The sequence below is a fragment of the Colias eurytheme genome, chromosome 16, assembly GCF_061535395.1.
Source record: "Colias eurytheme isolate Ceu_HAF_F1 chromosome 16, ilColEury1 Martin Lab GWU primary, whole genome shotgun sequence".
Taxonomy (NCBI): domain Eukaryota; kingdom Metazoa; phylum Arthropoda; class Insecta; order Lepidoptera; family Pieridae; genus Colias; species Colias eurytheme.
In genome coordinates this window covers 5,065,294-5,092,715 of record NC_142995.1, presented here as the reverse complement: position 1 = coordinate 5,092,715, position 27,422 = coordinate 5,065,294, and the positions used below count along the sequence as shown (strand labels likewise).

The following is a 27,422-nucleotide window of genomic DNA, read 5'->3' as shown; positions in this document are numbered from 1 at the left end:
ATGACGCCTTATGCGTAACATCAATTATAATCAGTCGAATCAACAAAATGTTTTATTGCATTCTTATATTATAACTAAATCTTTGACATAAAATAGTTATTAACTATCAGTAATTTTTTTAAGTATTACAATCAGTGCTATAAATTATTTAAGTAAAAATATTCGAAAAAAATGTCAAAGATCAATTGGAAACACATTAATCTGACAAGTAGTTTGAATATGGCTCCATACAGCAAATGCAGCAGGATTAATCCTCTTCTCCTTCATCACCTTCTTCGTTTCGTCTCTTTTTTTGAGAACCTTAACCTTTTTAGTTTTACTGCCTGGTTTTGATCTTTTTCTTGCTTTGGTGTCTTCAGTAGGGATGTTGAAACAAATAAACACATTAAATCAACAATAAATTAATGCATTAATCCTTGTACTTTTTATTTCTTAGCTATAATCAGATGTTAAATTTTAACTGAGGAGAGTTGAAACAGTCTGTTTCAAAACACCTCAGTGAGAAAAATCCTCCCAATTTTTATTCAAATCACGATCAAGCAGTAAATACACATAAATCAAATTTACCAAGTATATTTCATGAATCTATAGATAATGAGATTTCAAAACGTATATAACTCAACCCAAAATACAAAACCACTAATAAAGTACGAGCATCGTAAAAATTCGTGAAATACTTACTTTTAGCGATTTTCGGCACATGTCATTCAGAACTATACAACTGCACAACTGACGTCATCGGCGTAAACTGACGCGATAGCGGGTTGTGGGAGGTGGTTAAAAACTACGATTCCAGATCGCTAACGGTTTTAGGTTCCGAGAAATCGAAACTGTTTCAACTCACCTTTGTTTCAAAACCCCTCGGTCTCCCCTATGACAGGTGATATCTATATTGGTGGATAGGTAAAGTTGTTTACGAAGAAAACTATTTAGTATTTAGTCATCTGTGCCCTAGTAGGTAGTTATAGGTATTACCTAGGTAAGAAAATTTCAGTTGGAATGACATAACCACGTAAAGGGATCACGCCTGACAGAATCATGTTAACAACAACATTACACAACCGGGAACCCCAAAAACAACCTATCAAACTCTAAGTTAAAAAACTAAGTCATTTATAATGTTATAAAAGTGAGAATATCTAATGTTGCAATAAATAAAGACGACACAACAATACATGGATTATATCGAAACACGACATACCGTCAATATGATTGACGCAGCTCCGCCGGTCCTCCCTGAAGGCGGGTGTGTCCTTACGACATTGGCAGGTACAACCATTGCTGCCCATCGCCGCGAGGGCTGTCCCGTGAGATACCTCCATGCAGCGAGTGAGGCCGCAGTCTGTGCCTGGAAAGACGTGATTTCTATTCATAAACTATGCAAAAATAGGTAACTGAAGGCTCGTATTAAACTGGCTAGATAAGACGAACACTACAACAAAAAAGAGCGTGTGTGCCAAGTACACGTGTCAGAAGTGAAACTTCTTTGGCAAGATGCTCCATGACGTGACGGTATTGCTATGAAGCGACAAGAAGATTCACTTCAAAAATCAATTAGGATCTCTTTTATTTAGGTGCGCCTTGCGAGTGGCCTGACTTGATAATAATTCATTGTTCATTCATCTCAAGAGCATATCAAAAATCAATCAGAGCAATTTTTTTATCGAAGTTTACAATTAATATGCATATTATAACATTCTAGTTTTGTGTCAGAATAATCGAATATCAATAACAACATTTATTTATTTAACGTTGAAGTCAAAATAGTAAAAATCGTTGATAACGTTTATAACCAGTGCAACTAGATTGTTTTTGTTTTCAAAAATTAAGTCTATCAAAATAATTATAAAATTCAACAATAATATGCAGTAAAATTAATAATACCACAGACTAATAATATACGTATACAAATAATACTGTTGGATTTTGAAAACTTACCAACTAAAGTAAAAAGGTCTCCATTGGCGAACCTTGTAATATTAGCCAGCGCCATCTCTCCGTGAGTACTTGCACTTTTTGTTGTACCTATCACGATCAGTAACAAGAGTACTAACGCCATCTTACGTCGTGTAGCTGAACTAAAACTTAGCTTCTAACATTCTGACGTTCCCTCACAGATGGCGCTGTTATAAACTTTTTAGTTATTTTAAATTTTTGTTGGGAATTCATTTTTTCTGTGCTGTGGGGTCTGCTTTTTTCTTTATAAAATTTCACCTGAAACAATGAAATAAAACTTAATTTACGTTGCGGACAATTTTAAATATACATTTAATTAGTTTGATAATAAATAATCCGGAAGCTAGTTGAATATTATCCGTGCTGTAATGCTGAAACTTTTTTGTAAGCTTAATCTCTTATCAGGGCTTAGCTTCGGCCTTATTAGTGATATGGGGCTTTAAAAATTAAAAACGACATCTAAAGAACGTCAACCGTTATTTTCCGTTGTTTTGAAAAATCTTGTGAAAATCCTTATCTAATTTGGGAACAAACAGGAAAGCTTTATTCTATTCGATTCTGAATATTCCATTAAAAATCTGGAACTAGAACATTGGGGTCATTTTTTTTTTCATTTCCCACAAGGATTCTTCAAACGTTCGTTTAAAAATAAGGTACAAAAGTACCTATGTATAACAAAAGCAGTTTATGATAGCTAACATACCGGAGATATTTTCTCATAAATTGCATTATTTCCACAAATTATAATTTTAATTTTCGTGCGTGTAACTACCTAACTATATTATATTTATATATAAGTATAGAGCAGTTGATTTTTACTTCCTCTTTATCTTAATTTCATCTCTGCTAATAAAAATTTACCTACATAACAAACAAATTGTAGAGTTAAAACATAAATCAATTAAGATCAAGCAGTTTTAGGGTCAATATGGATTATAAAGGTTGTTTCACACGATATTTCATGCTTGAATAAACTAGGTAAGTACGGACTCCCAAAGGTACCTATAACACCTGCTGAGAGATCAAGCTCATTTTGACCGCTAATATGTTATTCAGTAACGTTCGTATCTTTCATAAAACATTCGAAAGATAAAATTTATCACTCTTAAGACTTTCGAAATCTATGTATTATGGAATTAATTATGCATGCGATATATACGGAATCGAATTCAGCCCGTTACAAATACTTGACACAAAATTTGGGTATTATTTTATGATTTTAATAAATTTCACTCTTGAGATAATGAATTTCAATCTGTACAAGCTAATCTTGATAATAAAGCGCCCTTTATATGCGGATAATGTGGTGTTTGAACTTCAAATGAGCCGGTTTTTATATTAATATTCAACGTTGATCAAAGATAGATAATAAAATAAGATAATACTTATCACATATTAATCTTATGTTTATTATATTTTTTTCTAATAAATCTTCAAAAATCGTGGATAACTATAAAATAAAACAACAATCCGTAAAAAGTAAATTATATAGGCACCAAAATGTGTAGGTAACTACGAGTATCTTTTCCATACCCGTAATGTCTCCTCTCGAGTTACTAATATCACTTTTAAAGTTTTAAACACACAATGGGACTGCTCCTAATTTACTATAATTATTAAAATAATTAGTTTCATTACATTTAAACTAAATAACATTAAGTTTTGATTTTACAACATCACGTAAAGAGTCAGGCGTAAAATTAACATTGTCAGTAAGTAGGTATGTTTCCAGTGATATAAAATAAAGTGTAAATTATTATTTATGTTTATTGCAAATCATTATCCTAATCCTACAAAGTACCCATATTAAAACGACAAAATTACCTATAAATTCTAATATCAAGAAACTTTACACGCATATAACCATAGTAAAATGATAATTGATGGATTCAATATTATTCAATACATTTGTAGTGTTGTATCGTATAGGAGCTAGCAACGTTGACAAGAGAGAATTTTAGTATAGGTTGGTTATTTGATATACTGTTTCTCTTCCTATTTCGGTTAGAGTCCGGGCTGTCTGGCTGGCCGCAGTGGTTGCGTTTATCAGTGCGCATCTTATCTGCACAGGAAAATATCCGTAATTTAAAGTCATTTATTAACGCGTAATATTTAATCTTTTGCCTTTAGATAGATCCATCAGACATAAATTTTTTATTGCAAGACGTTTTTTTCGTTGTTAAATAGGTGCCAAACGCAATTTTTTATTTCAAAATCATTAAAATGTCATCGAAATAAGTGAAATTCCATCAACACAACAGTATATCAAAAACTCAACTATACTAAAATGACATTTTTTTCAAACGTTAAATACCTACTATGCTCCCGTACCAGTAGTAATTTTATGGACCATTAAAATATTATTTAATTTTAAAACATATCTAGATTATTCATAATTATTTGCAAAGTGATGATAATTGATATTAATTATTAAGCAATTAAAAATAGCGCAGTAAAAGTAAATGATCAAAATAATTTGTGACGTAGGTGATTTATCAACTTTTAGATGGATACATATAAAAAATTATTCCTTACACATAACAGGATTTGGCAATAAATAATAATATTGCCAAGTTTGTAAATTGTAATACGAGTAGACCAAGAAGTCAAGAACATATAGGTATAACATCAAAACAGAATGCCATCACTATAACTCTAATATCTCATCTATTAAAATCTCATCTATTGAAATGAATCTTATTGTAAAATGATCGTTAACATAAAATATAGTCTTTAGACTTTAATCCTTGACTTTTTAAATCATATTTTATCAATAACGGTACTCAATAATTACGTTGAGATATTTTGTAGCAAGAAAAATGTACAAAAGCTTCTGTTTAATCACTCTTCATAAATATTTTGTCTAAAGAATATGTAAAGAAAGTAGAAAGTTCAAATTATTGCATACAAATGAATAAACAAATTTAACACCTGAGTTAATTAATCATATAACAAGTCGAAGCCTACCGTGCTATACCGAAAAGTTAATTAGTCAAAATAATTTATGTTCGGATGGTCAAAATAGACACGCATCATAAATTACATGGATTCGATTAAAAATAATAATAAATTAATAATCCAAAACGGCCTATGAATTAGTTGCCTAATAAATGTTTCAAGATTCGATGATAGGATAGGCGGATAAGCTACATACCTAAATGTTATATAATTAATAATTATACATATAATATTATGTGTTACTAATATTATAAATGCGAAAGTTTGTGAGGATGTGTGTGTGTGTGTGTTTGCTACTCTTTCACGCAAATTCTACTGAACCGATTACAATGTGATTTAGCACACATATAGAGGGTAACTTGGATTAACACATAGGTTTTATCCCAGAAATCCCACGGGAACGGGAACTATGCGGTATGAAATCTAGTAGATAATAATTACTGATACTTTTGCAGTAGGTAAGATTGAAAAAGATTTAATAAACTGGCTTATATAACTATACCTAGGTTTAAAGTATTAAACCTAGGTATAGTTTTATACCTAGGTTTAAAGTATTAAACCTAGGTATAGTTTCTTCCTAACAAATTGTTAATAAAAAGGTGTTTTGTTAAATAAATCAAAGACCGAGGGAAAAATCTTCTTAAATTAACAAACACGTAACGTATGTATTTACACTTTCAGTAAAATGGCTCTAGTTCCTTTATATGGCTATGAAAATGGTTCATCCCTAAAGGAGTTGACTGTATACTGTATGTACACCTTCAGACTGCATACGTGTGTCGTAAAAAATTTTCCTCTATCAATTTTTTTTGTTGTTAATTTAACCTAACAGAAATAAATCAAAAGCAGCGCGTCAACAGTCAATTTGTAACTGGCACTTTATTAAAATAACAAAACAATAATCGCGCTAAAGGTGACAATAAATCTCTCCATTGTTGATGCAAATTGATAAATAACCACTATCAAGAAGTGTTTATGTTAATAAGCTTCTTATTGTCCAATAAAGTAGCAGGGACATTAGTTTAACATATTGTTGAACGACGTTTATTGACACATTCATTATGGAGCCAAACCCATTGTGTCGATATCTGTCGAATCTTTATTGTAGTCGGGTCAGCACTGCTATTAATTATACGTATTCAACAAACTGAGGTAGGCTATTTATTGATTTATGTGCACGCAAATTGAGTAGCATAGTTACGTGTAGGAAAATTAATAATTTATATATTCATGGATGTGTTTCCGGGTTTACTACACGGTCTTGTTAGGTAATAAGAATAACTAAACGATTGCTAAATATAGAAGAAAATGTAACACTGCTTTGTTACTTATCTATAGATTAAAATGAATTTTTATTGAATTATAACAAAAAACCATTATCGATTGGGAGCATTGGAATCAATTTGAATACGAAGAATTTTATTACCATAACGGTTTTTGTTGAAAGAAACCATTTTATCATTATTTTTACCTAGGACTTAGACTATTGTGGCCGTCAAAAACAATTTAGATAAACTATTTAGAATATTGATGTAGCCATTTGGTTCTATTATCAAATTGAAAAATGTATAAAGTTTTAGAACTCGCAATTTATTGTAATACTTTACGAATTTGAACTGTCTGAAAAGATAAAAATAAAATTCGTAGGTTCTTTAAATAATGGACTCATTTTTATTTATGACTAGATTCGAGATATAAATGTGATTTACCGATTATGTAGAGCGTCAATTATAGTTAGAGCTTCAGTAGTTTTGCAGACGGTGTATCGATTCAATTAAAATATTTATAATTTTATGCAGTTAGGTAACTGCATAAAATTGTATATTAGGTAACTGCATAATATGTAGGTACATACCTACCTATAATATAAAATATTGTATAAGTTGATACCTACAAGTAATTTAAAAAAATCGTAGATACTTGATGAATTAAAATAAATCAAGAGTTCTCATCAAGAATTCGATTCCATAATGAGGGTACATTAATACAGATAATAAATTATTCTAAATGCTAAATACAAAATAAAGCAGACAGGCAAAATAATCTTTCTACTAAAATATTGCACCAAGGTTTCTTTATTAACGATAGAAGTGATTCAATAGAAATCGCTAGCTAATTTTTACACAATTTCGTATAATATGGCAATATTATAAGAATGACCTCGCCTATTTATGTATCACGTATCTTTAAACGAATTTGACTCTAGTTTACTAAATTTATACATATAAAATGTAATTCACCTATCTCATTTAATCTGTATAACCTATTTACTTTTCATACAGAAGATTCTTTAGGCCTCTTTAATAGACCCTAACTCCCGTACAATTTTGCGAAGCGGTTAGATAACCCGACATCGTAGGTAATCTGGAAGTGCATTACAGCCTAGACTTTCTTGTAGGGCATAATTAGTATTCAAAGTTAATTACCTCAAAGCACTCTTGAATAATGGTATAATATTTGCTAGTAATAAGCTAGTAGTAATAATTTTAGAACCAAATTAATTATCCAATTTAAGTAAATGGACTACCAATAGTTCTCTGTGTTACATTTACTTACGATTGATTGGATACTTGTAAATCTATAATGTCTTAACCAATGAGTTATGGTTGTTCGCTATTAAGTCTATGATAATGAGTTTTAAGTTCCTCAACAAGAGGAAATGCGGTCGGTATTTTCTCCGTACAAACGCTCTCATCTGTTTACTCCCTGGATCCCTGGATATTGATCAAAAAGTAATAATTTTTTTAAATAGAATTAACTATAAACTTCTTTTTCCCCGTATGTTTTTCTTTTGCGATGAAACTTTATTCATAAATAAACATAAGCACCCTCAAAAATGCTAGAAATTGGCTTTTTATCCGCTTTTAATATAAACTTTTTAATAAAACATCTCAAATCATCAACGTATATATTTATCTAATACAAAAATGCTACCAGCAGATCAGCCAGTAAGGGTGTGTGCTAAGCGAAACAAAACGAAGTGCTAAAGCATGTAAAACTAAACTATTTGCATATATCATTTGTATCCGTCTTCGATCTAAAAACAATAAAAATCATCATATTCTTCTCTATGTGTTCCATACTCATCGGAATATGGTAATTATACCAATTGTAACTGTATCTCAGATTTATCGATCCTAAAAGTATCAATCTACGTTTATTTTAAGATACCTATTGTTTAAAATATGAACGTGTTAAACTGTTAAACATAACATCTTTTCATATACACAAGCTAAATTTAACGCATGTTTTCCATAATATAAATTTCAATTAAAATTTTCAAGTATGAGTATATTCTAATCAAATTCAAGGAATACAGATAAGTTGTAACATTGACAAGGTCGACTATGTACAAAAAAAGTAAGAAAAAATAAGTAAAAACGCTGTAGGTGAAAATTAGGCTTCATAATTATTATAGTCTATTCTGTTACCTATCATTTTATGTAATTAAAATTAACTGTTTATTAATTTTTTTTTCCTACCGTCGATAAAGGTTTTAATAAAATAGTAACAACCAGTTAACTCTAAATAGCTATCTGAAGGTTAAAGGTTGGGTTTATTAGAGGTTTAATCACATGTACTTTCCCGTTAAGTGCGTCGATTAATTTTGATAAAAAGCAATTTTATCATAATATAATGGTTTGAAACCGGTCGATTACCAGCGTCCCTGGTATCATTGGTTCCCGCTAGCTACAGTTATGAGATTCCACTGTATCCCTCATTATGCTGTTATGTAGCGAGATTATAAATAATTACTGATATTTAATATCACGCTATGATCCGGATTTAATTGGTTATGTAAGACAGTTCCCGCTTCCGAGTTTACTCAAACTATAGTATCTACGAGTAGGTAGTAGGTACTTATTAGATTATTTTCTGTGTAGAGTTGAGAGTATGCAAGTGCACTAATAATAAGCTACGAATAAACAACCTCTTTTGTTTCATAAAAGGTTAGAATTTAGAAATAAATGAAACTTATTCATAGGAGAATTGTTAAACTGTGAAATTCAATACTTCGTTTCATTTATTATTCTGCTTTTTATTTATGCAACTATACAAAATTATATTCTCAAAATAGGGGTTCAAAGTGTATCTCAATTTGGTAAACTTTTGACATTTTGAGTATTTTGTTAATGCGAGTTATAATAATTAAAATATGTACCTATTGCAGAACTGGTTATAGTTAATAATATAGGGTGTCCAAACAAGAACGCAAGATTTAAATTTGACATAAAACGCAGATATTAAAAAAAAATTGTGATAACTACTTATATTATATCGTAAAGTAGACAAGATGAGGTTTTGTTTGGAACAACACATCAGGGAGATGGCCTGCACCGCGGCTTTGCTGGCACATACGCGATCTTTAATCAAATTTTCAATGACCGTTTTACATAAATGCTGTGGTATTTCATTAATACAGCGTTCAATTTCGTCTTTTAAGGCTTGAGTCATCGTCGGCTTAATCGCATAAACCATCGATTTCAAAAAAAACCCCAAAGCGTGAAGTAACGTGACCGAGAAATGACTGATGCAGCAATTGTATTGTTTCTCTGGCTGTATGACATGTGGCGAAGTCGTGTTGAAACCACATCCCCTCCAGCATGCAAGACGCAAATCTTTTGTCAAAATTCGCTGCATAGTGGATTCGGAACCACCAATTTTTGGAGCTCAGTGTTGAATTGAGATGGATGGAGTTTGAGCGATATCATCACATACAGCTGCGATATTTTCGGTTGATCGACCAGGTCGAAGGCGCGTTGTTGTCTTTACATCACTAACAGACCCAGTTTCAGCAAATTTTTCCATTAATCTCTTTTACTGATCGCAATTTCTTTGATCGCAATTTGCGTACCTACTGTATCCGCAAAACTTTCACTATTTTGGTAAAACAAATTTTACAATAAGAATGCGTTGATCCTTCGTTTAGCGTTCCATTTTCACTAACCTTATACCTTCTACTAAAAAAAAATAACACTTGTTGATGTGTCAAACAATGACACTTCGAATGGCGCCAAATTTAAATCTTGCGTTCTTGTTGGGACACCCTATATATACTTTAAATTTATGATAACAGCTACGCCACCCAAATGACAACCGTATTACTTAATCAAGCTTCTTGTCAATAAACGATTAAAACCCCAGATTAAAACTTTCGAGATATCCAACTGAATTATGTTAATCGAATCAGAATCTAGTTAAAAAAGACATTGCTGACGCACACATTAAACTATTCCGTAGTTTCTATGAGATTATTAATATGCCATTAGGTTAACCTGAATATGCCTTCTCAGCATGTGTGTTATTTGATACCCACAACATTTTATCAAAGTAAAGTTTTATAGAATTACCTGTGTCCAACAATATCTGTTTAGTTTAAAAATATCTTTAACTTTTTAATTTGAGCGAATACTCTATCTGTATAGTATATTAATTAAGTAGGCTTATTTTAAATAATTTCAAATTTGTTGTTATAATTACAAATGATATCAGAGATTACGATACTCTACTATTTAGGTACCTAGGTAATAATATCACAGATCTATTAGTAGCAAACAACAATATTATAACGACGCGGATGTTTGTCCAACAAAACGCCTTACTAATAAATACAACGAGAAAGTTAAATTAATGAATATATTTAAGTCACATAATCTAAATTAAAATATTTAACATACGAATTTAACTGAGATCATTATCTAAACAGGAATATGTATCTCACGAATCGCATAAATTTGAAAAATTGATAGTTCGCGTCGTAACGGTATAAATAGTTTTGATGTTGATTTTTTTCTAAATTAAAAAGCGCCAAAGTATATTAATAATTATTATTGATAGGTACGTCGTTTATATAAATGATCATTTAGTTAAATTGGACACTTTGAGAGTGGATTGTCTCTATATAAATGAGAGTTTATTTATCATAATAATATCTATGCTTCGTAAATGAATTTATTATATTTTTGTAGTTATTATTGTTTTTGCATAATTTTGCGTTATATACTAGATATTTAGATATTTAGAACTGATTTATTTAGAAGGTATGTATGTTTATATGTCAATCTTATTTATGCTATTAACTAACGTACGTCGTACGAAATCTAATTAAAATTAATTAGATATAAAACAGAAGTTAGACCTTACCCTTAGAGTAAGCCAGTTTATGAACTGGCTACTAGAGAACTGAATACCAGAAACCATACTAGTTATAATACATATTTGCAAATGTACATAACACAATATTATATTACCACGGAATGACTGGCTTAACATTAGCATAGAGTTTCTTTAAACATTTTAATGATCATTATTTTTAAATAAATATAATTTAGAATAAATAATTAAGCTGTTACATGACGATAACGTGGTCGATAAATAATATCTTGAGGAGTAGAAATTCAACGTATTCCGTAGTCTGTAACTACAGTATACCTATAATATAATATTATATCCATCAATTTGTTTTTGTATAAAACCGTCCATCATATATTAATTTATATCTGCATTCTAAGTAATTAGATATTTTTTGGTAAGGATATTTTTATTAAAGTATAATGAGAGGTTGATGTATTCGTGTTTTCTAAGGTAGAGAGTAGAGACGTAATCTTATATAAATATCATTTCGATCTCAGGCGATATAAAAAGTAATTTTTTCACGTAACCATCAGTTTCATGTTGAATTCATGGACAGGATAACACAGAGGAAACCAGAAAAAAATTTAAGCTTCAGTTATAAATATAATGGCCTACATTAATTTACATTTTTTACCTAATTTAATTTATAGATATTGTAATTAATTTTTTTATAAGTTTAATGCGTCTATCCGTGTGTCTATAGTCGTAAAATTCGATAAAAAACAGATGATTAAATTAGTTACAGATTTTACAAATCAAAGTCCTCTTTGTATAGTATGGTTCTATTTCCTTAGAAACAGTCGTGTCTACACAAGAACTAAAAAAAATATTCCAGTAAATAAATCTTTATTATGGGTTAAGTCATTTGTCGACTTTTTAACATACATATAATGATATAGTAGCAAGTAACGTCGTAATCAATAGCTAGATTCACAAGGTATTGTCTAAACATCATAAGGAAGCAATTAACTCAGATGAGACTCACATCTGATACAAAAGCGTATCGTTATAACATGACACCTGAATTTATTGAGCAAAGTAACTAGTAACTTCCTATTGCAATGATGTAAGAATTTACTATACACACACTATAATGTAACAGTTCATACATTTTGGAAACTGCTACGGAACATTCACTGAATAAACAATATTTGCATTTTTAATACGTATATAACTTCATAACTATCGTCGTTAATATAAGTAAACATATCAAGCAGGTGAACTGCTCCTTTGCCTGATTGAAAAAAAAGAAAATTTAGGACAGCTGTATAAAAAGTAAAAACCATAAGTTTCAGTTTTCATCGTAAGTTTATTCTATATATCATTTAATGTTAACCATGTTGTATAGAATAACATACAGTAACAGTATTTTGCCTAAATATATCTTATGATAGGTACCTACATTTGTAAGAACCAGGCTTCAAGTTGTGTAAAAAAGGTCGGTTTTTATAAGATAGAGTTCTCTGAGCATTAAAAATTAATGTAATTTATCCGCTGGTACATGTTAATTATGCATCAATCAATTCAAACGTCTATTAGATTCTTGGTTAAAATTATTAAAATGAAATACTTGAGCATTAATAAATAAAGTTATCCTCTTGTTTCAAATGACTGTGGTAATTAACTTTTAAACGGTTATTGTGTTAATTCTTTCAATTATTTATAAACCCATATTTATCACTTTTTATAGATTATAGAAAATACATCTACCTATATTAAAATTTCATCTTTCTTTTCAAGATAAAACAACGGGATTTTAAATGAAGGAGTTATAGTATATTGAAGCTGCTATCTTAATCTTAATACTATTATAAAGGCGAAAGTTTGTTTGGATGTATGGATGTATGGATGTATGGATGTTTGTTACTCTTTCACGTAAAAACTACTGAACCGATTACAATGAAATTTAGCACACTTATAGAGGGTAACTTGGATTAACACATAGGATAGGTTTTATCCCGGAAATCCCACGGGAACGGGAACTATGCGGGTTTTCCTTTGAAAACGCGGGCGAAGCCGCGGGCGGAAATCTAGTATTGATATAAAATTTAAATAATTACGTACCCACTATGCATTAATATATAAGAGTGTAAACAAAATAATATATCATAACGGGTATTCTGTATGTTAAATACCTACTAAAGTAAGTTGTATTGAATTTCTTCTATAACTGGGCTATAAATTTCAAGGTATAAGGGCTATATGACAGTCTAGTACATATAATAATTAGGAATTAGGAGGTAGTAGGTATAATCGTGACTTTAAATACAAGTATGTAATAATATAATATGTACCTTGACAATGTTTATGATTATAACGGGTGATTTTTTAAGAGGTATAGGATTTGATTTTCAAAAAAAAACACAAAAAACTTGAAAATGTTGATGTAATCTATAATGGAATTGATAAAACGATCAATATAATTTAATGTTTGAAGATGATTTCATGCAAATGATGGCCACGGCTCCGGTTTAGATGGCCCATTCGCATTTCGGCACACTCTCTACAACATATCGGCCGGTATATCACGAATACTTAAATGCTTCAATATTGGCTACCAGTGCGTCAATCGTTGCTGGTTTATCCCTGTAGGCATAAGAAATAGTCCAAAGACGTTTGATCACGCGATCTAGGCGGCCAATCGACGGGCCCAAAACGTGAGATAAACTGTTCGCCGAAGACGGCTCTCAATTGGGCTATTGTTTCGCGTGCCGTGTGATATGTGGCACCGTCTTTTTGAAACCACGTGTGAGGCATGTCCAATTCTTCCATTTTGGGCAAAAAAAAATAAAATCGCCAATCGATGAAGTGCATCGCGCACTTCTTAACCGACTTCACACTCTCTTAACCGAGCATGCATTTTGATAGTAAAATTCAATAATTTGCAAGCGTTGTTCGTTCGTAAGTCGATTCATGGTTAAATTATAGACCAAACTGAACAAGTTTGATAAAGACACAAGACACGATTCACGCGTGATCTATCAAAAACAGTATTGCCAAAAAGAAACCAGCAAAAAAATCACCCTTTAGCACACGCTTGTGATTCTTAAAGATGCATTACAATGTAACTTATACTTTATAGGATTAAAAGAGGTTTCATGTGAATACTATTTTATACTTATTTTCATCATTGACATGCTGAAACACTATTAATTATGTATGAAAATTGCGTTAAATTATTATATTGGAAAATTTAAAATGGCTATAATATATAAACTTAGCGATTTTTGTTTAATTCCTTATACAAGTACCTATAAAACAAAAAACAGATATTGAGAGTCATCAAAGACAGCTTTTAATTCAGTATATTTATAGGAAAAGTTCCATATGCATCATATTTTTGCAATATCGCGTCATTTGTGTGGTGAAATTTATTATATTTTCTAAATTTATTTTTAATATCATCCTATAATTTCCATAATATAAAATCCAATATTGATCTGAGGAAAAAAATAACATGATATAGCTTTTAATTTTCTCCTTATTTAATTACCAGGGGTGCGCCCCGGCTTCGCCCGTGGTACCTACATATTTCGCAATAAAAGGTAGCCTATGTTCTTTCTCAGGGTCTAAAGATTATCTGTGTCAAATTTCATCAAAATCGGTCCAGTAGTTTATGCGTGAAAACCATACATACATACATACAAACCTTTCCTCTTTATAATATTAGTATAGATAAATAAACTAAATTCTTATTTCAAATAATGAAACCTAAAATTTTAATTGCATTTCTAGGATAATCAAATCAAGTTAATTATTATGCACATCTCGTATCATAACGTTCCTAATGGGCTAAATACCTGAACCTAGGACTATCTTTTCCAAATTTTAATGGTCTGAATAAATAAATAATAAAAATTTTCGATTCATTCTATGAAAGTCGTAAAACAAAGTGTATCACTCCATAGCCAAATCTAGAATTTAAATTTATTTAAATACTGCATTAATTTTATGTCATTAACACTGTCTCGGTATTTTATGAGATAGTAGACATGGCTAATGGACTAATTATATTCTTTCTTCTGCTTTTTTATCGAAACAATAAATTATAATATATCAAAGCACACTATGCATCGTGTAGGTATGATTTGATAAATTTTTAGTTTTAATGTGAATACTAGTTTTATTGCTTTTCGCTCTTACATCGGGGATAAAACAGTTAAGTAAGAATATGTGTAGGTAGATTATTTTAAAATATTAGACTATTTTATCTAAATAATTATCAAATAATTGAGACATACCTACGATTTCAATAGTTTATCAAGGCATTATCTCTGTTTAAGAATATTTTTGAAAATGTTAATGTATGCTAGTATCACGTTGGTTTAATTATTTGTTTAAACGGGCTCATGCAGCAATAACTGATTATTTTTGTATCCATGAAAAACATCATGCCACGTCTGAAAGCAGCGGAACTTCAATGAAAAAAATATTGGTTTGGAGAGTAAAGGAAATTACGAGGCTCGATTATATTATTATAATTTGCGAACTAACGGTTGTGTTGTCGATGGAACTAACCTATGGTAAAATCACTATAATTAAAGCAGTAAAAGAAAAACAGATACAGACAGTTCACATAATTAGAAAAATAAAAGAAGATTATAATTATAAAAGTACTTCATTAAAATAATTATTTTTATTTAAATTAAAATGATAAGATAATTGATATTTAATATGTCTGTTAGACGAATATATTTAAATTAGATTTAGTAAAATAAATAACAGTTCCTCCATCATATCTATTCTCATCCATTTTCTCAACATATATTTTTTGAAACTAGTAAAACCAAAACTATTATTGACTCATTTATTTTATAAATTGTATGTAATACATAGAAAGTCAAAATATAATCACTAATAATAGACTCCCGGCATACCTATGCATTCCTGGGTAAATATTTCAATATATCTTTTTATATCTTAATATCGAAAAACAATAAGCAAAAAAGTACTTACATGTTTAATTATTTACAAAACAGTACAAATAATCCAATACAATAATCCATTCACACAAATTACCACACGATTAAAAAAAATATAAATTTTCCCGCGCAATCTGCCGCGTCAACGCCGGGACAGCATGGCGGCTAAGCTACAAATGTTTGCTATCAATGTTGCTTTTGCAGAACGAAACTCAATTGATTCCAGTCTCCAACGGCATTCGGATCTTCTCCGTGAATTATTCTAATTGCGGATTCATCTGCAGTTTTGTAAAATTAAATTAATATTATAGATAATATATAAAAATGAAATGCATGGAGCCTTTCTATATGCTTTCTATTGTTTTTTTTCTTGTTTGTTTTTGGTCACAGATAATATTCTTTCGAAAAACATATGAAAGTAATTGATTTGATCAATATTAAATAGAGTATAATAGCTACATAATAATATGTATATAATCTTAATAAACATTTGAAGGTAATAATGCAATGAAGAGGTAAGCTCTATGTTTGTTAATTAAATTTTTTTAACGTACTTGCAGTTTTTGAACGTAACGTAACGTTTTGTTCGAATTCTTTTCTCTATTTTAAAAATGTAACATAGGTGGATACTTTACTTTTTTACTTCTTATGTGCAAAAAGTAGGCCGTAGAGCTAGGAATTAGCGAATAAATATTTGTACAAACGCAATGATGCTTAATTAATTGTTAAAAATGTTTTAAATTGTATTTTTTTATAAATAAAGATGATTTTTTTATGTTGCCTATAAATATTTAAAAAAAATAATTAGGTAATTTTCCTTTTTCAGTAATGACCTACATTTCACGATGATTAGTATAATACTAAAAATATTAATGAAGTTATTTTTTTAATAGGTACTTTCTCATTTTAAGATCGTTATTAAAAAAATGTTATAAAATAAAGTAATTATTTCAGAGACACTAATATTTTACACTAGCAACAAATTTGTCTATAAAATTATTTAACTAAAAGTTTTTAATGTCGCATATAGTATTAATGACATGGTAGTAAATCTTTTGAAGTAGGTATTTATCTAATTTTAACTGCCTTTCCCTTCCATTCTCATAGACACACGTGCGTTCGTTAATTTAAATAAACTTTAATAGATTCTACCGAATCTTAACAGTATCGTATTTTTTAATATTTCACACAGAACGCTCAGTTATGCTAAATAAGGTATTAAAACGACCTTGTCAAGAACACCGTTAAAGTTAGTTTTATTGATGTAGAAACAACAATACAACAATACAACAAACATATTGAATATTTTAATCTGAGTTTTCCCGTAGTTTCTCCGATGTTAGAATATGAACTCCGAAGAGTTTTAATCGTATACGATTAATATTATCAATTCATGTTTGTATGTTTACGCCAAAACTGATTTCATTCATGCATTTCGTATACAAAATGTAAAAACACATGATTTTTAGCGAAATCAAGGCGAGGTTATTTTTACAATAATACCGCGATTATTGGGAGACAAAAATGAAGCTCAGGACTTCATTGTTTGTACGACTTTTATCCAACCAATACACGATAGGTATATAAAATATAAAAAAAATAACACTTTTATCAAAGTAAAATCTAAACTCTATAACAATAGAGTATAGAGATGCCATCTCTACATTATGAAGATTAATATTTACAAAGCTTTAACCGATCTGTTACTGAACACCTAATTGTGTTCAGTAAACAGATGTTTTTTTTTTTAATTTTTACCCTATTTGGATCCATTTTCATGGAAAATTTTAATCGATACCATAATCATGTATAATTATGATTTATGGTTCAACGTTAACCTAGTCGTAAAAACGGGTTTTATATTAATAAAATGAAGGCTTAAGCACCCTGCTGAGATATATTTTTTTTACTATGATTAATAAAGATATCATAACTTTGAAGAAATTTAATAAATTTGGATTTAAATTTATTATTATCATAAGCAATTAAAAGAAATGTGTGTATTTGATCTATAACGTTGTTTGTGTTATTGAAAACTTGTAATTCGTACTATTTACACTATAGGTAGGTATATACTAGTATTCCGCGCGCCCCGCTTTGAAGAAAACGTACCAAATTACCTATATATATGTACTAAAACCTTCCTCAGAAAGCACTTCGTCTATTAGAATCTTATCGATATCCTTTGCATAGATTTAAAGGTCTAAGACGTATATTCATAGGACTTATTTTATATGTAGGGATTATTGGTTAATTATTTAATTTAGGGGCTTCTCATCTCTTCTTAATTGTTTGCATATTGTTCAGATAATATCTATTCATATTCGAATACGAATTCATACTATAATTCATTATTTTTTTAATTGATGGGAAACAGTAGCATGAGTAGCACAAACGATATACCACGCCAAACATTAATCACAACTTTCGCTTAATTGTTTAATAAATAATGAAACGTGAACCTTAATTATAAGGTAATGTTTCCGGCCTATTATTAAGATTGATTAAAAATATTTACCTATATTTGTCTATAGTTTTGTTAATAACTGCTTCATTTTGATAGACCTTTTGAATGAATATGCGTATCTATTAGCAAACTATTAAAAAAGCATGTAGCGTTTAATTTCGTATGTAAGTGGTGTATTCAATTTATGATATAAGATAATATCTTCACTACATAGTATAAAACAAAGTCGCTTTCTCTGTCCATATGTCTCTATGTATGCTTAAATCTTTAAAATTACGCAACGGATTTTGATGCGGTTTTTTTAAATAGATAGAGTGATTCAAGAGGAAGGTTTTAGTATATAAATTATTATGTTTTAGACAAAGCGGGCGAAGCCGCGGGCGGAAAGCTAGTATATCATAAATTGAATACACCACTTATATTATAGGTTTGAAAAATTATTGAACCAAAGAATGCTTTATGCTTTTAAGTTAATATGATACATGAATTTTCATATGTTTTTCTTTTTTTTTCAATATTTATTGAAGATTGAAACGAATCTTTACGAAAAACTTCTGTTCAGATCCTTCATTAAACACATCAGACATTCATGCTATTTTACTGAATAGGAAATGAAATAAAAAACAAATGCATTGGAGCAATATATTGTGGAAAAAATATGCCTGATGCCCTTTTTATAGGATTTGTTGTTTCCTATGCGTATGCAACCATGCGTCTTTTATTACATCGTTTATTACATTCGGTTATCCGCATTATTTTACCAATCTGCGTGTGCAAAAAATAATTAATCATCATATTAAATATAAATGATTTTTAGTTTAAAATATAGTAGATACTATAGATATATCCCGCACATAAATCTCAATTTAATTTTAACTCAACGTTTATCTTTTTCCTTAGTTTCATATCACTACATAGTATAAAACAAAGTCGCTTTCTCTGTCCCTATGTCCCTATTTCCCTATGTCCCTTTGTACGCTTAAATCTTTGAAACTACGCAACGGATTTTGATGCGGTTTTTTTAATAGATAGAGTGATTCAAGAGGAAGGTTTATATGTATGATAACATCCATTTAATAGTGGAGAAGAACTGTTATTTTTGAGGTTTCTAATGTGATGTCGTAAAAAATTACATTTTTTCCGCTTACATTGCAAACGCAGGCTGAACCCTCCGAGTTTTATCAAAATAATGTACTAAGAAAAGTAGTGTATTATACACATTGAAAAGGTCTACAGAAAAGTCCGCGATGGTATAAGTCTATCTCTTACTTAATAACTTTTTTTTGTCATTTTTTTTTACGACAAATAATGGCTAATTTTCGAAGCGATTTTAACCATTACAGCATTAATCCTTAACCAATTAAATACCTTGAATACATTGTTCATTTAATATAGATCTATATGGCCCATTACACCGTATGATTTAAGTGAATATTTTCGAAGATATTACAGTTTTAAAAATTGCGGGACGTAGCGTTTGCGGCGGTACCGGCCGGCCGCCCGGCTATATACCCGTGCGAAGCCAGAGCGGGCCGCTATGTTTTTATGTGTTTTTATGCAACGTTCACAGTTTTTCTGTAGTGTATTTAGTATCAGCATTGCACCCGTGCGAAGCCGGGGCGGGTCGCTAGTCTAAAATAACTTGAAAGTGAGTCAAGTAAACTAATTTCAAGTTATAGTGTAGAGTATCAATATGAATATCATTTAGCTATTATACAGATAGAAGAATGTAATCAAAGATTCTACGAATAAAATAAAAATAGAAGTTGCAATTCCCTACGTTTTGATCGAGTTTTTTTTTTGCTACGTGCATATAATGATTGCCTTGTACTTTCTTCACTCTACACAGATTAGAAATAATTTACACTCTAGATTCTTTTACATATTATACCACAGATAACCAAATACCACGTAATATTATAACTATCTATAGTATAATATCATTCAATATTTTCCATTCTGACGTATTTAGATGAGGTCAATTTAAATATAGACGGCTCTCACATTTTAAAAGTTTGTGATATCAAATTTTTCGATTCTGTCCTTTTTAACGGAGCACTGCAATAAATATCTATGATACCTATATATTTTACGCGTCTATTAATTCTTTAAAAAACACAATTCACTATTAATTTGTGTTAATTTATTAAAAAGTACCGTCATTTTATTTTGTTATTCAAAATTCTAAATCAGCAATTTAGAATTCCGCATCCATTTCATCTTACATTCTTGTTTATTATTCACATTCTCAAATTGTTTTATCATCTAGGCCCACTTTACATCACGTTTTTAAAAGATTAGGTCCATCTTCATTAAGCAAATTTTCTTGAATTTGTTTATTTTATTATGAAACTAGCGGTCCGCCCCGGCTTCGCCCGTGGTACATGTTTACGTTTTCTCTACATAAGAACCATCCTCGTACTTCAAGGAATATCGAAATCGGTTCAGCCGTTCTCGAGTTATGCGCTTACCAACACATTTTACGATTCATTTTTATATATAAGATTTGTGGTACAGTAAATATTTCATTCCTAGGTATATCGAAAAAAACCGTATTCATTTACAAGTGAATGGTTGATTATGGGACTAACATAAAAATCTGCATAGCCATAGAGCCAGATTTTATGCGTTCTATACGCATTTTATTTTATCGCATTCGATATTATATCGTGTAGTTTTCATACACAAATCTAATAATATATCGGAACCTTTATATCGTTTTTAATTTACCAATTTACTTACATGTTCACATTTATGATATTTTTTATATTATTATGAATGTAGCGAGGATTAATATAAGTAGCTTATTTTCTGTGAAGAGTGCGTAAGCTTATGGTCCGGGAGCCAGCAGCAGATTTTATGACCAAGTTCCTCTCAAGCGGTAATTAGTAAAATGCATCAAAGTATAGTATTATGAAGCCTCGTGAACGTCAGCTGGAGCTCGGTTGGGGGGAAGAGCGGTTGTAGCCTCCCGTATCAGCTGACGGTTTTTCCACCAAGATACAGCCAGCTGACATATATATTTATCCACAGTTACATATAAGCTATCATCAGGTAAATTTTTGTTTGAGAGGAAATAACGGAAAATAAATTTTTCTTTAAATTTAACTTTCATGTTCGAGACACCAGCTGACGTATAATACACCATGTTGTAACCAGCTGACTATTTTTTTTCGTTGAGATATTGGGTTAGCTACAATTTGACAAATTTTTAGCTGAGAGGAAATGAATGAATGAATGTATTTTTTTTCCTATGGGCGTGGGAGGCTACAACCGCTCACCCCCCCAACCGAGCACCAGCTGACGTTCACGAGGCTTTATAATACTATACTCTCATGCGTCTGACGAATTATCTCTTGAGAGGAAATCATGAACCAAATTTGCACCTGGCTCCCTAACCATTACTACTTTTTTCCGTGTGTATTTAGACCATTATGTCATTAAATTAAATTATCTTTCTATATCATGTAGGTGTTCCAATAAAAAGTACCGTATAACACATATTATGTATAAATGACTCAGAATAATGTACCTATCCACTATTATATTGACGAAGTCGCTTTTTATATTAGAATAAAATATAAACTTAGTAATCTTTTAACTGTACTTGCTTGCATCTTTGAGCAGCTTCTGTTTAAGCTTGTTATAATGTCACATACTACTCCTAGTGGATTTCAATAATATTACCCTATTACATTTGTATTTATAGATATTTACATATGTTGATAGTCAATTTCTATGATTATAAACTTTCTTTTATCCTCGTCTTAGCGTCTAAAATATTTTTATTAGTAAACATATTATTTGCAATAATAAAACTCGAAATCTATGGAATATAGAAATATTCCATGGATATATATATTTTGTATGTAGGTATTCAACATACTATAATATATTTATTACAGAAACAGTAGAAGATATGGGTTATATCCGCAAATACCTACACAGTATATTTCAATTAAGAAATCATAACTGTAATAGTAAGAGCGAAAGCTACAACTGTAATCCATCAAGACTCATCAAGGGTAACTATAGGCAAATGACTTGAAACAAAAACTACATTTACACAAATACTGCAATAAGCTGCCTTTCTCATTGCCCTTCGAATAGAAAGTCTATAAAATACTCCTGTATAGATTGTTTATATATTAGCAAAAGGAGACAAACTCGCGAAATTTTCCACTAAGCATTATACTATTAAATTATGTTTATTTTGGACAATATCTATTAGAAATTCATACGATAAATCATTTTTATTTCATCCAAACAAAAATAACAACAACAATCTATAAAACTGAATTGTGTGAACGTTATTTTTAATCTGGCACCTGATGCAAAACCAGCAGGACTACGTTATAAATAAACACATATATATTTAAATGGAAAAACAGATATGAGCTAATTCAATCTACCATATCTATGATTCCGATATAACAGTAAAGAAATCGCGAAATCCAGATAATTTATAAAACACAAAAAACGTTATATTATAAACAATTAATTAGCTCAATTCTGTATCGCACTGTAATAAAAATTTACAACTATTTGAACAGCAAACTAGTTGCAATGTAAAATAAAAGTCATCTTTTGCTTGTCCAGGGGTCGAGATTCCACATAATCATAAATTATTAACTTAATATGTCAGCTTATAACTCATACAAATAAAACCATATTTTATAAAATTCTTTTGCGTCAAGTTTTACATCTGTTGGCCACAGACTAATCAAAATAACGCAGTTGACATTGGGTCATCGACAGTATAAAATAAAGCATGTTTTTTTATTATTTAATTTACAAACTGATGCATTAATTGTACATGAATTGATCAAATACTTTAGTTTTTGTCACTACTTCAGCAATATTCATTTGACTTTTTACGAACTTCATTTCTTGAAATAAAGTTGTCACAAAAGTATCATGTCTCGTTGGAATTGTTTACAATACACTCGTGTTCGACGACGTTTCGACGTCCGAACAATGCAGTCATTCCGTTGATTGACGCTCATACATTTCCCGGATGAATGTTTTTCTCACAAACTAAGTATCAAGTCGCACGACCATTTCCTTGCATGTAGTTTTATGATCTCAGGTAAAAAATCTACTAATTATATGCATTTCTCAGGTGCGATGTACCTACGTCCGGGTGTAATTTACGGTCTAATACGAAAATGAATGCTGTAACAATAATTAAAGGTAACAATGGTGAAGTCAATGAAACAATCTATGAAAAAATCCGTATACTGAGCTTGTTTTAATGCGAGAAAAGAAGTAATCAACATAAATTAAAATTGTTTACACTTGTCTATTTCTTATTAGGTACTGAATTGTAATTTGTATAATTAATAACCTCTTATTGGACTATAAAAGTTAATCATTTGATAACCGTGACGGTAAAGTGTACATAGGTTAGGTACAATATAAATATCGGCTACCGATGCTACTGCATTGCTTTAAATATGTATGAAAACACCAAAGAACTAGTAATTGCTCTTTATCACGTAATTGGTGCATTGGTGACATACTTCAAACAATTACAATCCTGATTTTAAGGGGACTACGACGTATGATCGAAATAATTCCACTGTTACACCGTACACGTATCTATTAAAGTACAAGCTCATAAACGACGTATTATCTCATTCTCATAGTACGTATTATCAATACCAATTTGCAAATCTCATTCATAAATCTACCTCGTTATTTAAGACATTTGTCAATTTGCAAATGAAAGGAATAGCTTTTAGTGAATATTAAAAATAGTTAACGCTTTCGAAAATAAACAATCAGCATTATTCCATCACTATGAAAGACGGTTTACACTTACGATTGCACAGTGTTTGATTGATTTACGTATGACATTCAGTAATTATATTAATAGACATGTGTATCTTATGCAATATCTTCTAGTTAGGTCATGTAATACATTGATTACATTCAACAATTCGTGATTATACGAAATAAATAATGCTATTATCAGAGCGTTACCAGCATGCGGTAAAACAATAATAATTATTATATTTGATTTTATAATAATTCAGTAACTTTTTAAAAGAAGAAACACGCATCTAGATAACGGTGGCCGTAAAGATTCTATAATTGTATTAGAAATTTAGAAAATGAAGATTAATATTACAAGATTGTATTTCTAACACATAACTTGATATAACCTGTTTTGACGATGTTAAAAAAAAATATAAGTTTTTCAAATTTTAAGGGCAATAGGCTATATAATTAAGAAATTTAATCTCCTTTCAAATTAAGACGCTATATAATTTATTATTTTATTGTAGAATATAAAGCTGATCTTTTTAGTAGGCGAACGATTCCGACCAAACGACCGATGGCCAATAACGTATATATTTCATTTTTTATGTCATTTATTTAATCATATTCGTAGCAATGCCAGCTTGATCGTTTGTGATGTGATAGAATTAATATGGTTATTGTTAGGATTTTATTTAATTGAATAAACGGGTTACAGGTGGCCACTTTCTCAAGCGGCTGTGGTTCTAAATTTTATATTATAATGACTAACTTGCCGCCCACGGCCTCGCCCACGTAGACAAAGAAAATCCCCATAGTTTTCATTCCCGTGGGATTTTTCGGAATATCCTAAGTCCGTCTTAAGGTTTCAATATATCTTTCTCCGAAATTTCAACCAAATTGGTTCAGTGGTTGAGATCTGAAGAAGAGACAGACAGAGTTACTTTCGCATTTTGCAATATTGGTTGCGATATCGTTTAATAATGAAGGCGGTAATTACAATGATCAAGTTTATATTTCAGTAGGTAATTTATTTGATAACTAACTAAAAATAATTAATTTACTTTAATAAAAGATAGAATTGATCCTCTTTAAATTATTATTATAATTTTTGAGTAAGTAAGTATGCAGAGGTAAGAGCCAGACGAGAATAAACACAAATATCGTAGTGTAGTTCTTGGATTGGCAACAATTATGTAACTCGCAAAAAGAACACAAATTAATACCTAAAAACAATATTTTTTAGCTACGTAATCTACAACATTAAGCGTGTCATAAAGTTCATTGCATCCAAAAAGTTATTGTATAAAAATATCCGGATCCCTACACATAAAATGTGGTATTCATTAGAATACATTCTTCTTATACAAATATAATAAGATGAAAATTTATTCAGTCACAATCAATACAACCATTTAATAGATTCGGTTCATTAACAAAAACGATAGAGAATAATTACAAATTTACATAAAGAAAAAGCATTAATAACTTATTTAAATTTTACCATAAAATTTTCAACATCTGGGTCAAAAGCATGGTTTTGGGTGAAAATGACGACCTTGAAGATGTAATTTCAAGTTCATACATTAACTACAGATATCTCATAAATATTTTGAACATAAAAATATATTATCTGGGAACATGTTTGGAAAGGTCTATAATTCATTAATTAAGGGTCTTATTAATATTAAATACCGTTACATTAGTAGGAAAAGTATCGGAATAAAAATGTAGCTATCTTGGTAGGCATGTTAAATTGAAAATAATTAATTATAACGATTAACTATTTGACAATAACAGCTATCCACACGTTTTTCTTTCGTTGATAAAATTAGTTATTTTTAGTAGTGTATTTTTATATTACTTTTAATTAATTTAACATTCTAAAATGAAACCCAAAATTATTTTAAGAATACTCTAATAAGCTACACAAAAACAAGTTATTTTTAATTTAGTATATGCAATAATATGGATACTCAAAAACAACTTTTCTGTAAATAATTAGCATTAAAGCATCTTGGCTGATGTTATCAAATGATTTTTTTAGAAATTATTCTCAAATTTTTAATTAGGTAGTTACTAAACTAAAAGTAAAATGCTATTAACTTATAGTGCCTTATAGGATTTAGGTATCTATAAAATTCATGAAGTTACCCATAACTAGTAGAGTCAAAGTAGACTGATAGAGTGAAAAAGATGGATTCATACGGTTAGTATTAGCCCACATTGGCAAACATACAAAGATCGAATCTTACGCTGACAAATATAAAATGTATAATATCAGCTGCTTGTGGCCTTCGTGAATATCGAAAACATATGTACCTACATATATTTTGTTTACTACGGTAGAGAACTACGCATTATATATTACTAGCGGCCCGCCCCGGCTTCGCCCGTGGTACATATGAAAAATAATTTGGAAAATCCAAAAGTGCACGCCTCATAATTTTTTTTAATAAATATTTATTAATTATTATTTTTGTTTATTTAATAACAATTAAACCACATCGAATCAGACCCTGAAAAATGAAAGGGTTCTATTCCTGAGCATACTCAAGCGTAAGAGAAAAAAAAAGACTCGATTAGTAAAGTATTTCGGTCGCTATCGTGTTAACAAGAAAAAGGATCCGCACATACAGACACACGGACGTCCAAGACAGAACTTTTTTAAACTGTTTTTTAACTAGTTTAAATAACAAAAATGACATCAAAAATATCATGAACGTTAAAAATAGTGTTTTTTCTTAATATGTGTGTGTATGTATTATCTTACAAGTGCAATGTATGATACATAAAGACATTTTAAGTTTGAAAAATAATATGTTTTGCGCGAAGTGACAGTAGTACCCACCTCAACGCTTCGCTTATGAGGCGTGCAATAGATGTTGGCCGAATCTCAGACTTACCCGATATGCACAGAAAATTTCATGAGAATCGGTCCACCCGTTTCGGAGGAGTATGCAGACTAACATTGTGACACGAGAATTTTATATATAAGATACATTTGTATATTACTGGAACACATCTCCCGCTTTCTATATTGCACCGTAAACTAATTATAAAGAAACTAATGTCTCTAACTCATATATGAATCTGAGTGACGTGAGCCGGAACTTTGATTCCACAGTGATCATAACTCCATCGTTTCCACGATTACAAATCGCTAATTTAAAATAACTTGTTCTGTGTTTCATTCCCCTGACTAATTACGTTAATCGTCA

General features: G+C 30.1%; 1 protein-coding gene across 2 annotated transcripts in view; it reads right to left on the bottom strand.

Annotated features, from left to right (window-relative positions):
- The window catches only part of LOC149901760 (uncharacterized), a 55,742-nt gene that overhangs the window by 15,103 nt on the left and 13,217 nt on the right, over window positions 1-27,422 (bottom strand). The window contains exons 1-3 of one of the 2 annotated variants that reach the window (XM_090110688.1): window positions 16,006-16,143; window positions 1,939-2,214; window positions 1,202-1,348 (exon numbers count right to left, since the gene is read on the bottom strand). In XM_090110688.1, coding sequence (XP_089966814.1) covers window positions 1,202-1,348; window positions 1,939-2,059 — 268 coding nt within the window. In that variant the 5' untranslated portion in view covers window positions 2,060-2,214; window positions 16,006-16,143. Of the gene's footprint in view, window positions 1-1,201; window positions 1,349-1,938; window positions 2,215-16,005; window positions 16,144-27,422 lie in introns of those variants that run through there. The other variant, XM_090110687.1, reaches the window with a different exon arrangement.